The 13,844-nt window shown below is 44.7% G+C and overlaps 1 protein-coding gene across 1 annotated transcript; it reads right to left on the reverse strand.

The window, feature by feature from the left end:
* Nucleotides 1-642: 642 nt before the first annotated feature.
* pdcd7 (programmed cell death 7) lies at nt 643-9,750 on the reverse strand. Its single transcript, XM_061708600.1, has 5 exons — nt 9,279-9,750; nt 7,488-8,046; nt 5,396-5,626; nt 5,227-5,314; nt 643-1,198 (listed from the first exon to the last, which is right to left on the reverse strand). Exons 1-5 carry the CDS (start codon nt 9,699-9,701, stop codon nt 1,060-1,062), a joined length of 1,440 nt encoding a protein of 479 aa, XP_061564584.1. The 5' UTR covers nt 9,702-9,750; the 3' UTR covers nt 643-1,059.
* Nucleotides 9,751-13,844: the final 4,094 nt, after the last annotated feature.

The following is a 13,844-nucleotide window of genomic DNA, read 5'->3' on the forward strand; positions in this document are numbered from 1 at the left end:
CGCTGGTTTGATCCAGATATCCCAAATTGTAATTACCATGTATACAAGGAAAACCATGTTTGTTCACGCATGGAAACGGAATATTCCGAATGTTTCAGTAACCAGAATATTGACCGTAACCCGAATTTTGACTGCATGTAAACGTAGTCAATGGCAGGTAAAAACTCCCCTAGTGGGAGGAAAACCTTAAGCCAAACAGTAGCAAGGAAAAACTCCCCTTTAGGAGGAAGAAACCTGGACCAGGACCAGCACAACAAACTTATTTAGAGAACGGACTCGACACGTTATGTTAGACAGAGACTGGAAAAGGAGGCTGGTAAAACCACCAGAAAATAGTCCTGAACCCAAATTCTTCCCCGTCTGCAGCACGTCTCCTGCAGCCTCCTCGGATCGCTGCGATAACAGACCTGACTTCAGCTGTATCAACCCGCCGCTGCAGCAACGCTGCATTTACACCTCCCAACATATTAAAGCTGAGCTTTGGCGTCATAACGGTTGGAGTTTCCTGTTTGAACCTTATTCCTGCAGCTTTGCCTCAAACCAGAGCAATCTTGCTGCTTTACATAGAAAAACCTGCAAAGATCTAGAAACTGGTTGATAACAGAAACGTATTTTCATTCAGTTTTACTTTTATTTTCTTCCTATTTACAGAAAAACTGAGAAAAATGAACATTTCCCATTAAAATACAATCTTCTCAAGTAAAATAAAAAAGGAAGCGGATTAATTTAAGACATTAAACTGGGCTAGTAGAGTGAGTGTGTGTGTGTGTGTGTGTGTGTGTGTGTCGTCTCACTCTGACAGCGACGGCATCTCAAATGGAAAAGACACCAAATGTCAGAGATCACATCTTGACTTATTTCACTGCTTCTCACTCGAATCATTTCCTCGTACAATTTGACATTTTCTCGGCAATTTGAATAAAAAGTTTTGAGTTTAGTGTCAAACTTTCCATTGCAACCCCGGGAGACGGAGGCGGAGCTTTTGGCCACGACGGCGGTGTTTCAGTAGCAGAGCTCCGGTGCCGGCTGTCTCCTGCCCCATCCCCCCCGTCCCCGTCGTCAGAGTCCGGGGGCGTCCGTGTCCTCCAGGGCCGAGGCCCAGGCCCGGTCCGACGGGGCCTCCGGCAGGACCCAGGTCTCGGGAACAGAGGATCCGTCGGGGTTGTCTGCTGCCACCAGGAAGGCGTCCCACTCACTCCTGAAAGAAGAGGACTGCAGTTACATCCGGGAGACTCTTTAAAAACAGCAGAAAACTCCCACGATGCATTGCTGGGGTCCAGTTCACCGCTCAGGCTCTGCTGCTCAAGTCAAGCTTCTCTTCTTCCTCTGATCGTTACCCAGCATGACCCTCAACCCCGATGATCAGCTACTGATCCAGAACTAGTGATGTTTCTGTCAGCCTGTTTCCATTTTAGTTTCAGTCTAGTCTTTGGGTCCAGCTATCATTTTAGTTTTTATTAGTTTTAGTCACGTTCATTCTCCTTTTAGTCGTGTCAAGTTTCAGTCGACTAAAGGTCTGAGCATTTTAGTCTCATTTTAGTCAGAATTGTCCATTTTAGTCTGGTTTTAGTCAAAGATTGTATTTAGCCAAACCCATTTTACAATTCAAACAAGGTTATCTTATTATAATGTTATTGTTACCTTATAGATTCAAGAATACATTCATTCCAGATACAGAAGACTCTAATTTGAGTTTACAACATTTATTTTTCCGCATTTCTCCCCGTCTTTCTCTTTTTCAACGACATATTGTGTTTTCTTTTCCACGTCTATGTAGGAAAGTGTATGAAAGATGGATCTTCTTCTTCTCCAGCCCCAGAGAAGATATATATACACAGGACTGTCTCAGAAAATTAGAATATTGTGATAAAGTTTGATTTTGAATTGAATAAAGTTCTTTAATTTCCGTAATGCAATTAAAAAAACAAAAATGTCATACATTCTGGATTCATTACAAATCAACTGAAATATTGCAAGCCTTTTATTATTTTAATATTGCTGATCATGGCTTACAGCTTAAGAAAACTCAAATATCAGGAAGAACTTTATCACAATATTCTAATTTTCTGAGACAGTCTTGTATGTATGCGTATATATATATATATATATATATATATATATATATATATATATATATATATATATATATATATTAAGGATCTTTGTTAGAACATTTCGTCTCGTCCAACGAAAATTAAGACACATTTTAGCAGTTTTTATTCTGTAATCTACATTTTAGTCTTGTTTTTATTCGTATACAATATTGCATTATATATTTAATTATCGTTATCGTCACATGACCAACATTTTTGTTGCGTCTTGTCTCGTTTTCCTCAGGTTGACGAAGATATTTAGTCATAATTTCCGTTGACAAAAGCAACTTTATCCATAACGCCAGAGCAGACCTACAGACTCGTGACACAAGGACCAGGGTGACGAGTCACTTCCTGGTTCTAAACACAGACCCGTCATCTCTGCTCCTCAGACCAGCAGGCTGCCTCGTCCTGGTTTACACCTCACAGTCATGTTTGACCAGCATCCGTCCTCAAACTCACACATTAAATACTCTCCCATAACTGCCCTTTGTAATTCCCCTCAAAATCAGGAACATCTTGTCTCGTAATGATGCCAAACAAGTCGTCCGGGGTTGAACTGGAGTAATTCGTTATTAGCAGGACGTCCTCAAAACGGCCGTGAACCGCCTCCAGCTGACTCACAATGCTGCTGTAATGAGGACAAGCAGGAGATGTCACACGGTTCCGGTTTTAGCTCCCCTCCCGGCTCGTATGAGCGGCTCTGATTGGTGGTGGGGGGGTCGGTATCGGGGATATCTTCCTGGCAGACGCTAAGCCTCCCGAGCACCTGCTGGGAACCGTTTAAACAGCGCAGCCTGCCCGATAGTTGCCGATTAAGCCCGTCCCTTTATGGCCGCCGCGCCTCCATCTGCTGACGGCTCATTTGAAGCTGGCTAACGCCCCCAGCTCACACGGCTCACATCATCACACACTGGGTGTGTTGAACATAACAATGAGCCCCGTACGTGATGAGGCCGTGCCCTCTGTAAAGATGCTGCGCTCTAATGGCCTCGGAACGGCTGGACCAGAGCCAACACAGGACCTTCAGGACCAGGAGGAACACGAGCTTTTCATCACAGACATGGAACTAAAGTTGCTTTCGTTAACTAAAAATGAATGACTAATTATCGTCAACAAGGAACCTTTATCACCTGAGGAAAACGAGACGAGACGCAACGAAAATGATGGTCATGTGGCGATAACGATAAATACATAATGCAATATTGTAGAGGAATAAAAACGAGACTAAAATATAGATTACAAAATAAAAACTGCTAAAATGTGTCTTCATTTTCGTTGATGCCGTTAACACAGAGCTCTAGGTTCACGTCAATTAAAAACTAAGTTACATAGAGAAACGCAGGGATCAGCTCTGGGGCTGGAGAAGAAGAAGAAGAACCATCTTTGGATAAACTTTCCTACATAGACGTGGAAAAGAAAACCCAATGTGTCGTTGAAAAAGAAAAAGACGGGGAGAAATGCGGAGAAATAAATATGTTGTAAACTCAAATTAGAGTCTTCTGTATCTGGAATGAATGTATTCTTGAGTCTATAAGGTAACAATAATATAATAATAAGATAACATTGTTTGAATTGTAAAATGAGTTTGGATAAATACAATCTTTGACTAAAACGAGACTAAAATGGTCCTGGACAATTCGGACTAAAATAAGAAACTTGAAGACTGAAACTTGACACGACTAAAAGGAGAATGAACGTGACTAAAACTAAAATATCGTCGTCAACAAACCTTTATCACCTGAGGAAAATGAGACGAGACGCAACTAAAATTCTGGTCATGTGATGATAACGATAATTAAATATATAATTCAATATCGTAGAGGAATAAAAATGAGACTAAAATGTAGATTACAGAATAAAAACTGCTAAAATGTGTCTTTTCCGGGGCTGGAGAAGAAGAAGAACCATCTTTGGAAACACTTTCCTACATAGACGTGGAAAAGAAAACCCAATGTGTCTTCGAAAAAAGAAAAAGACGTTGTAAACTGAAATTAGAGTCTTCTGTATCTGGGATGAATGTATTATTGAGTCTATAAGGTAACAATAATATAATAATAAGATAACCTTGTTTGAATTGTAAAATGGGTTTGGCTAAATACAATCTTTGACTAAAATGGTCCTGGACAATTCTGACTAAATTAAGACTAAAATGCTCAGATTTTAAGTCAACTGAAACTTGACACGACTAAAAGGAGAATGAACGTGACTAAAACTAATAAAAACTAAAATGATAGTTTGACCCAAAGACTAGACTAAAACTAAAATTGAAGCAGGCTGACAACAACAACACTACATGTAACCGATGAACCTGCAGCACCTGTGTAGCTCTTGAGTTATTATCACATTACTGTACATTTACCATCAAACATTCTTCAGTGGGACATGAGGAAACACTGTGGGGAGAAAAAACCCAAGCAAACATCTAGGGATGCCCCGATACCGATACCAGTGTTGGTATCCGATACTGCTCTCATTTACTCGTAAAAATTCTCCAATACCACGCACGGATACCACTTCATTGTTGTTGTAGTTACTGATTAGTGACTCTAGGGGGAGATGTTTAGCTGCAGTCAGCATGGTGATGAGAAGAGTGAGACTGGCAATGCCGTTACCAGCAATACCAGCAACTGGATAAACTTCATAAATCTGAGTATACAGAGTGTGCTAATGCTACTGCAAGAACAACAGCAACATTAGCTCAGGTTCTGCAAAAGAGACAGACAACGGCAAGAGACGACCCACAGAGGCTCCAACACGTTATATACTACTACTACTACTACTATATATAGCGCTGGATGAGCAGCCACTGTCCGCTGGAGAAGACGAAGGATTTCACCGTCTTCTCAACGCACTCGAGCCGCGATATGATGGTTCATTGATATGTTATATGTTTGATATTTTATTAAATTTTCTTATTTACACAAAAATTATTATTATTTTTTGTTAAAAATAGTTATTCTACTCATTTTATTTATTTTTATTGAATTTATCTATTGCAAATAAAACCTGTCTTCCAATTCATTGCATTTTTAGCCTAGTTATTTTGTGGTAGAAGTATCGTATCGGTACTCATCAAGTGGAACTGTGGTCTCCACTGACGACCCTCCAGCCTGCAGGTGTGTGGACCTACCTGACGCGTATGAGGGCCTGCAGGGAGTGCTCTGCCTGGCTGTAGTAATCGATGAAGGGCTGCAGGGCTCTGTCGGCAGGAAGCTCCTCTGCACACAAACACAGAGGCAGGTGAACGGGCCGGTCCAGAGCCTGGTCCTCATAGACCTGTCCTCACAGGGCACACTTACCCCCAAACAGCATGCTGGTCACCCTGCGTCTCCTCTGCAGCTCCCGCTCCCTCTCCTTCTTCACCCGCTTCTCCCGCTCCCTCCTCCTCTCCTCCTCCTGCTCGCCCTCCAGCATCACCATGAGAGCCTTCTCCTCCGCCGAGTACACCGCCGTCCGGCTCTTGATCACCGACCTCAGCCGCTCCAGCCCGCCGCTGAACTGCTCGTCACACTGCTGCTCGGTGACGATGCCTGGGACACACACACGGAGACACACACAGGTTAGAAACAGGCTTCTACCTGGCCGCCAGGACATGTGAGATCTCCTCAAGTTCTTCAGACTGGGTGTTGGGTGTTGATTGAGGTGTTGGGTGTTGATTGAGGTGTTGGGTGTTGATTGAGGTGTTGATTGAGGTGTTGATTGAGGTGTTGATTGAGGTGCTGGGTGAGGTGTTGGGTGTTGGGTGAGGTGTTGGGTGAGGTGTTGGGTGTTGATTGGGGTGTTGGGTGTTGATTGAGGTGTTGGGTATTGATTGAGGTGTTGGGTATTGATTGAGGTGTTGGGTATTGATTGAGGTGTTGGGTATTGATTGAGGTGTTGGGTATTGATTGAGGTGTTGGGTATTGATTGAGGTGTTGGGTGTTGATTGAGGTTATGGGTGTTGGGTGAGGTGTTGGGTGTTGATTGAGGTGTTGGGTGTTGATTGAGGTGTTGGGTGTTGATTGAGGTGTTGGGTGTTGGGTGAGGTGTTGGGTGTTGATTGAGGTGTTGGGTGTTGATTGAGGTGTTGGGTGTTGATTGAGGTGTTGATTGAGGTGTTGGGTGTTGGGTGAGGTGTTGATTGAGGTGTTGGGTGTTGATTGAGGTGTTGATTGAGGTGTTGGGTGTTGGGTGAGGTGTTGGGTGTTGATTGAGGTGTTGGGTGTTGATTGAGGTGTTGATTGAGGTGTTGATTGAGGTGTTGGGTGTTGGGTGAGGTGTTGGGTGTTGATTGAGGTGTTGGGTGTTGATTGAGGTGTTGGGTGTTGATTGAGGTGTTGGGTGTTGATTGAGGTGTTGGGTGTTGATTGAGGTGTTGGGTGTTGATTGAGGTGTTGATTGAGGTCTTGGGTGTTGATTGAGGTGTTGGGTGTTGATTGGGGTGTTGATTGAGGTGTTGGGTGTTGGGTGAAGTGTTGGGTGTTGGGTGAGGTGTTGGGTGTTGATTGAGGTGTTGGGTGTTGATTGAGGTGTTGATTGAGGTGTTGGGTGTTGGGTGAGGTGTTGGGTGTTGATTGAGGTGTTGGGTGTTGATTGAGGTGTTGGGTGTTGATTGAGGTGTTGGGTGTTGATTGAGGTGTTGGGTGTTGATTGAGGTGTTGGGTGTTGATTGAGTCGTTGGGTGTTGAGTGAGGTGTTGATTGAGGTGTTGATTGAGGTGTTGGGTGTTGGGTGAGGTGTTGGGTGTTGATTGAGGTGTTGGGTGTTGATTGAGGTGTTGGGTGTTGATTGAGGTGTTGGGTGTTGATTGAGGTGTTGATTGAGGTGTTGGGTGTTGGGTGAGGTGTTGGGTGTTGATTGAGGTGTTGGGTGTTGATTGAGGAGTTGGGTGTTGATTGAGGAGTTGGGTGTTGGGTGTTGGGTGAGGTGTTGGGTGTTGATTGGGGTGTTGGGTGTTGATTGGGGTGTTGGGTGTTGATTGGGGAGTTGGGTGTTGGGTGAGGTGTTGGGTGTTGATTGAGGAGTTGGGTGTTGGGTGAGGTGTTGGGTGTTGATTGAGGAGTTGGGTGTTGGGTGAGGTGTTGGGTGTTGATTGGGGTGTTGGGTGTTCATTGAGGTGTTGGGTGTTCATTGAGGTGTTGGGTGTTCATTGAGGTGTTGGGTGTTCATTGAGGTGTTGGGTGTTCATTGAGGTGTTGGGTGTTGATTGGGGTGTTCGGTGTTGATTGAGGAGTTGGGTGTTGATTGAGGTGTTGATTGAGTCGTTGGGTGTTCATTGAGGTGTTGGGTGTTGATTGAGGAGTCGGGTGTTGAGTGAGGTGTTGGGTGTTGATTGGGGTGTTCGGTGTTGATTGAGGAGTTGGGTGTTGGGTCAGGTGTTGACTGAGGTGTCGGGTGAGAGAAAGCTCCCACCTTTGCGGGACGCCGCCTCCTTCCTCAGCTTGCGCAGCTTCTCCAGGGACCGGAGGACGTCCTGCATCCTCTTCACGTCCGCCTGCTTCCTCCTGACCTCGCAGAGAACTGCGTCCGCCGTCCGCTTCAGCTCCAGCTCCTTCTTCCTCTCCTCCACCTGCTGCACCTGCTTCAGCCTCCACCCCTCGATGGCGGCCTCCTTCTCCGCCCTGCGCTGCTCCGCCAGCTCCTGCTCCAACCGCAGCTCCTTGCGGGCCCTGCGGCGCCGGCTCCTGCTGCGGGCGGCGCGGGCCAGCCGGGCCCGCAGCTGCGGGAGACACGCGGGGTCCGTCAGCACGTCCAGCCGCTGCTGCAGCTGCGCCCTGACGCTCACGGCCAGCGAGTACGAGCCCGGCCACGCGCTCCCGTCCTCCAGGTCGCCCTTCAGGGTGAGACAGAGCTCCTCCAGCCGGGTCACGAGCTGCGCGGCGCCGTGCAGGGCGTCCCTGAGGGCGGGGAGGTCCGTGGGGGGGTCCGTGGGCTCCGTTGGGGGGTTGGCCCGCTGCCGGGACCCCACGCCCTGCAGGAATGTGAATGTAAGCTTTACTCCGAACATGAGAAAACATGAAAACAACACACAAGTCAAAATAGTCTAAACAACAAAAAAATAAATAAAAAAATGTTACCATGTCCAAAAAGGAGCAGAAAGAAGCATGTGCTTATTTAATCCTACCCCTTCTCTCTTCTCAGTAATTAAAGGGGACCTATTATGAAAAACTGTTTTTTTTTTCTTGCTTTAACATATATAAAGTGGTCTCCCCTCAGCCTGCCAACTCAGAGAAGGAGGAAAGGAAAGGTCCCTTTCGTTACGTAACCAAAATGTGATTTACATAGGTTGGCCTCTGATGCGTGAAACGACGCCCAAACTAACTCCGCCGGCCGGAGCTTCCTCCATTTTTTTGTAGCGGTGTTTCGCGTCATTCAGGCAGCCAATCAGCACAGAGCCTCATTATCATAGCCCCGCCCACTCAGAATCCCTCATAGATAATGAGGTTAGAGAATGGGAAGATAAAGACATGGCTCAGAGGCTGAATTTCTAATTTATTTAACAAAAACAATCAAAAGCTTTTTTTTAAGACATTCAAGGCCTGTTTAAAATAGGCATTAGATGTCATAATAGGTCCCCTTTAAGTTTAATGATAATTTATTTCTGTCAAACCACCTCTTTAATTTGCACATTTCTGCAGTGATCATATCCAGTAGCCACTTTAAATACCCCCCAGAACAAAAAATATTGTCCAATATTGTCCACAATCTCCAAGCATGACGATGTATACTCTTTACACAGCTCACCTTTGGTGTAATTGTACCACCGCCAAGCTAAAGAAGTTGCAGGTGGCATATAATGATGCGTTCAGGATCCTCCTTAATTTTCGAAGATGGACAAGTGCAAGCACTTGATTTGTTAATTGTTATGTCCCCACCTTCCATGCTCTGCTGAGGAATTTTATGTTTACATTTATGTGTCAACTCCATGAGTCAGAAAATTGTCTAATAACTGCACTGCACTCACTAACATCAAACGGAGTACACATCTGGTACAGATGTACCTGGTACAAGGCACACATGTGTGTACAAGGTACACATCTGGACTATGGAAACATTGGAACAGATGTTTGCATGTAGGCTATTTGAATGTGTGACCTGTCATTTTTATGTATGTTTATGTATTTTATATGGAACCTTTTGAGTCTGTAATAAAGTATTAATTCATATACTCTGTGGTTTCGTGTCTGGTCAGTATCTCCTCACCCGGTGCTCCAGGAACCCCTGCAGCCACTGCCGGTCCCGTCCCCGCTGCAGAGCGCTCTCGTCAGGGGCGGCTCCTCCATGTCGCTCCGGCCCCCGGTCACGGTCGTACCGGGCGCTGCCTTGCGCATGCGCGGGGCTGAAGTCCTGGGGGACCCTCTGAAACGAGGCCCCGCCTCCAGCGCTGCTGTGCGCATGCGCGGGGCCAGATGGAGGCAGCGGGGCCGCGGCGTGCAGGTGGGGGGGGCAGGCGAAGGGGGGCGGCGGGACCGAGGGGTCGAACCCGAACGGTGGGGGGGGAAAGCCGGGGGCCCCGAAACCCGCCCCGGGTCCGAACGGGGGGGGCCCGGGCCAGGCGGGCCGGGGGGGGTAGGGCTCATACGGGGGAGGGTGCGCGGCCCCGGGATGCTCGTACCTGCCGTCCATGCCGAGCACACAGCAGCCTCCTTGCGGATCCTCGCTGCCGCCTTTCTTCTTCGGTCTTTCCTGGTCTGCTGCAGCTGCGCACACACGTGTCACCACCGCCCCCTGCCGGACCGCGGCGGGACTGCAGCACACACATACATACACATCAGAATCAGAAGAATCAGAATCAGCTTTATTGGCCAAGTTTGAACATTGCCCGACAAGGAATTTGACTCCGGTTATTTTGCTCACTGTACCCAGATTTAAAAAGTAGCAAACAGTAAATAAACAAATGTACAGTAAATAAACAAATGTGGCACTTATTAACATATATACAATTAAAAAAGTGAAAGGTGCGGTAGTATGAGGTAGACATGGTAAGGATAGCTCTTAATAACATATACAATTTTTAAAAAGTGAGAGGTGCAGCAGAATGAGGTAGATATGATTAGATTATTATTGGGAGGTGCGTTGTTACAGCATATTGCACGGTGATTGATTCTCTGAGACTATGAGTGATGAGAGTTGATCAGAGCAACAGCTTGGGGAAAGAAACTGTCTCTGAGTCTGGAGGTTTTAGCGTACAGAGCTCTGTAGCGCCGTCCAGAGGGGAGGAGTTGGAACAGGCTGTGTCCTGGGTGTGAGGGGTCTGGTCCTGGTCCTGGTCCTGGTCCTGGGTGTGAGGGGTCGGCAGAGATTCAACCTGCCCGTTTCCTAGTCCTGGACCGGTACAGGTCCTGAATAGATGGGAGGTTAGTCCCAACTATCCTCTCTGCAGACCTGATTGTCCGCTGCAGTCTGTGCCTGTCTAGTTTGGTGGCCGATCCAACCCAGACAGTGATGGAAGTGCAGAGAACAGACTGTATGATGGCAGAGTAAAAGGTGATCAGCAGCTGCTGCGGCAGGTTGAACTTCCTGAGCTGATGCAGGAAGTAAAACCTCTGCTGAGCATTCTTCCGGACAGAGTTAATTTTATCCATTTATTGGATAAGAAATGTAATAACAAGTTTATAAGTGCTGTCTTTAAGTCGAGATCATTTAATGACTATAATCACAGAGGGTTATATTCTGACACTTCACAGTCTTTAAGGTTGTCTACACTGGAAAAAGCCACTCAAACTATATCAAATGGCCCATTCCCCCTGAAGTCAAGGAAACTCATTTTAAATTTGATCAATAACATTTATCCAACCGCTGAATTTTTGAGACAAAGATTTAAATTTGAAGTTGACCCCTGTGCTTTTTGTAATGAATCTGAAGAATCACTTGATCACATGTTTCTATTGTGTCCTGTCTCACACACTTTTTGGCGTGAAATTAGAAATTGGCTATCTTTAAAAATGAACGACATCCCAAAATGAGAAATCGCTTATATTATTTTTTACATAGATACAATTCACAAATCAGTGTCTCTCTTGGTTAATGTAATTCTTCTACTGGCTAAATATCATATACACTGTTGTAAGTGGAGAAAAATGAAGCCCTCTTTCCAATGTTTTTTTAAATGATTTCAAACGTTTTTTTTGTCTCTATAAAAAAAAATTAAGTCAAATAACTCTGCAAAAAAAATATTAGCTGATATATCAAAGTATGTTTTATTTTAATCTCTTTCTGAAATGTCGATGCTATCTGCCTTTAAATGCCTTACTGTTTTTGTTATTCATTTTACTTATGTTTACCTTATTGTTTATGTGTATGTCTCTTGTTCATGATACCTTCCAAAATACAGTAGGTTCTATTTTCTTATCTTGTATTGTATTTCCTCCACTAGTAGTTTGTATAAATGTGTGTTCTTGTTTATAAATTGTGTTCAAGAGTAATAATAAAAACACACACACGTCTCACCACCGCCCCCTGCCGGAGCCGGGCGGGACTGCGGCTGCGCAACAGGGGGATCAAAGTCTCTGTTTGGTTCCAGTGACGTAAATGTTGACTAAGAATAATATTGGTTTTTATTCCTAAACTCCGATCGAACACACTGGTTTACTGCCACTAAATAAACACTAAATGTTTGCTCTCCCATACTTTCTCTCTCTCTATCTCTCTCAATCCCAAACACACACACACACACACACACACACACACACACACACACACACACACACATTTTAAAAACAAGTGTGTGTTCTTGTTAGATGTTCTTTAGAGGGGAAATGCTGTGCAGAGATAATGCTTCCTGTTTCCGAGACCGTCCCTGTTGTTGCCACAAGGTGGTGCAGATTCTGGTTCCCGTTGAGCTTTTTCAATGACCTGAAATTCTGGCCATTAGTGACTAGATGTGACTTTTGTTCTGCTTCCCTAAAGAGGATGGTTATAGCTCGTGTCTCATACTGTCATCCTCAGTGCTTATTTTAAATGTTTTGTAGCTATAAATACTCAGGATAAACTAAACTCTGCTATTCTTAATTGTTCTCTATCATAAATGCACCGTTTCTTCACTGACAGTTTATTATTAGGTCACCTGTCATTGACAAGGAGGTCTTTTCATGAAACGCTGCAGCATTTTTCCTCCACAAAATCTTTCCAAAACAGGACAAACTGAGTCCACTTTTTCTCCATCACCCAACAACACAAGTTTTTGAAGAGGTTCAAACACTCATCTGCATCTCTGTCTTCAAAACAAACAGAGCAGCATCACCTGAAATCCTCCAAAGGTCTTCTGGGAAAGTCCTTTTGATCTTCCAGACCTGATCTTTTTTAATTACCTTACACACTTTGAAAAATAAATAAATAACTGAAATAGCTCTGCTTCCTGCATCAGCCATCAATTATTTTCCTTTTTGAAGAGACAGCCGCGTAGAGGAGAGTGTCCAAAAGCTGTTAAAAGCTGGATTACCTGGGCCATTTTAATGATCATTAAAAAGAAGAAACAGACCCCGACAAAGAAAATAAAACCAGACGTCGGTGAGATCTATGTCATTTCTTTCAGTTTCCAAAGGGGTTTTGTGACGTGTCTTTATTTTCTTTCCCCCCCTTAAAACATTATATTGAAGAAAAACAATGAAAACGGTTTATCATCCTTTACATTACACCTTCAGTGTTGAGTTACAGAAGTATTTCTCCAGTTCAGGCCTGGATTACTTCCTGAGTTTGCTCCATGTGAGCAGAGCAAAGCCCATACTGAGTATTGCATCACCCATGAACACAGTGATGTGGTAACGTATTACTTTACCAGAGTTCCTGGCCACATAAATGTACTGACAGCACGTAACCGCTTTGCAACACTATCCTGTTTTTTTAAAGATTTAATTCCCCAAATGTGTCAAAGCTGTCTCTCTGTCGATGATGTATTTTTTAAGGAATAAGCAACAATGTTGAGGAGGTGTGAGAAAACTAACACACGCATGTTTCAGATGTGTGAAGAATCACCTGTAGCAGTAATAATTGGAAATTAAAGCTGCAAGCAGCGATGAACGGGCCCTCTCACCCTTGTGCACGTTCAGGCTGCAGTGGAAGCTTGTATGACTTGCATGTAGATTCTTCAGGTCTGGACATTTAGTGGATGAAACCAGCCACGACTCTTTATATCAAACCATTCAAAAGTTATGGCAGAAAATAGGGATTATAAAATATCGACCAATCAGAAGAAGGGGCGGGGCTAATTTGCACCAATTTTGTTCAAGGACTCAAAACCGAGTCCAATGACACCACCCACGACTCTTTATGTCAAACCATTCAAAGGTTATGGCAGAAAGTAGGAACTATCACATTTTGACCATTCAGATGAAGGGTGGGCGCGCTTTTTGTCGTCTAGCGTCGCCACGGTAACGCTTTCGACTGAGAAAAGTAATGCGCATCGTCGCAGGATCGCGACGCACATTTTGATGTATAACACACCTGGGTGCATGTTACGGTTCGGGCGAAGAAGCGGCTGAAGAAATGGCATAAATTGCGCCAAGATTACACGATTAATTCAAAATGGCCGACTTCCTGTTCGGTTTCGGCATTTCGAGACTTTTCTTTGAGTTGCGACATGATACAGGTGTGTACCGATTTTCGTGCATGTACGTTAAACCGTATTGTGGGGCTCGAGGCACAAAGTTTTTTGCCAGGCCAGGCTTGCGTGCAAAATTTGGTGACTTTTGGGGCACATTTAGGGGGGCAAAAAGGCCCTCATTTCGTCAGAAGAAAGAATAAAGAAGGAAAATTCCTATAGATACAATA

Source organism: Cololabis saira, chromosome 2 (assembly GCF_033807715.1).
Source record: "Cololabis saira isolate AMF1-May2022 chromosome 2, fColSai1.1, whole genome shotgun sequence".
Lineage (NCBI taxonomy): Eukaryota > Metazoa > Chordata > Actinopteri > Beloniformes > Belonidae > Cololabis > Cololabis saira.

Excerpts from the sequence above, each read along its gene's own strand:
- pdcd7 (XM_061708600.1), bottom strand. The coding sequence starts at position 9,701 with ATGGACGGCAGGTACGAGCATCCCGGGGCCGCGCACCCTCCCCCGTAT. Across the intron at positions 5,627-7,487 it reads GGAGGCGGCGTCCCGCAAAG|GCATCGTCACCGAGCAGCAG; the intron begins GTGGGAGCTTTC and ends TGTGTGTCCCAG. Across the intron at positions 5,315-5,395 it reads GACCAGCATGCTGTTTGGGG|AGGAGCTTCCTGCCGACAGA; the intron begins GTAAGTGTGCCC and ends GTTTGTGTGCAG.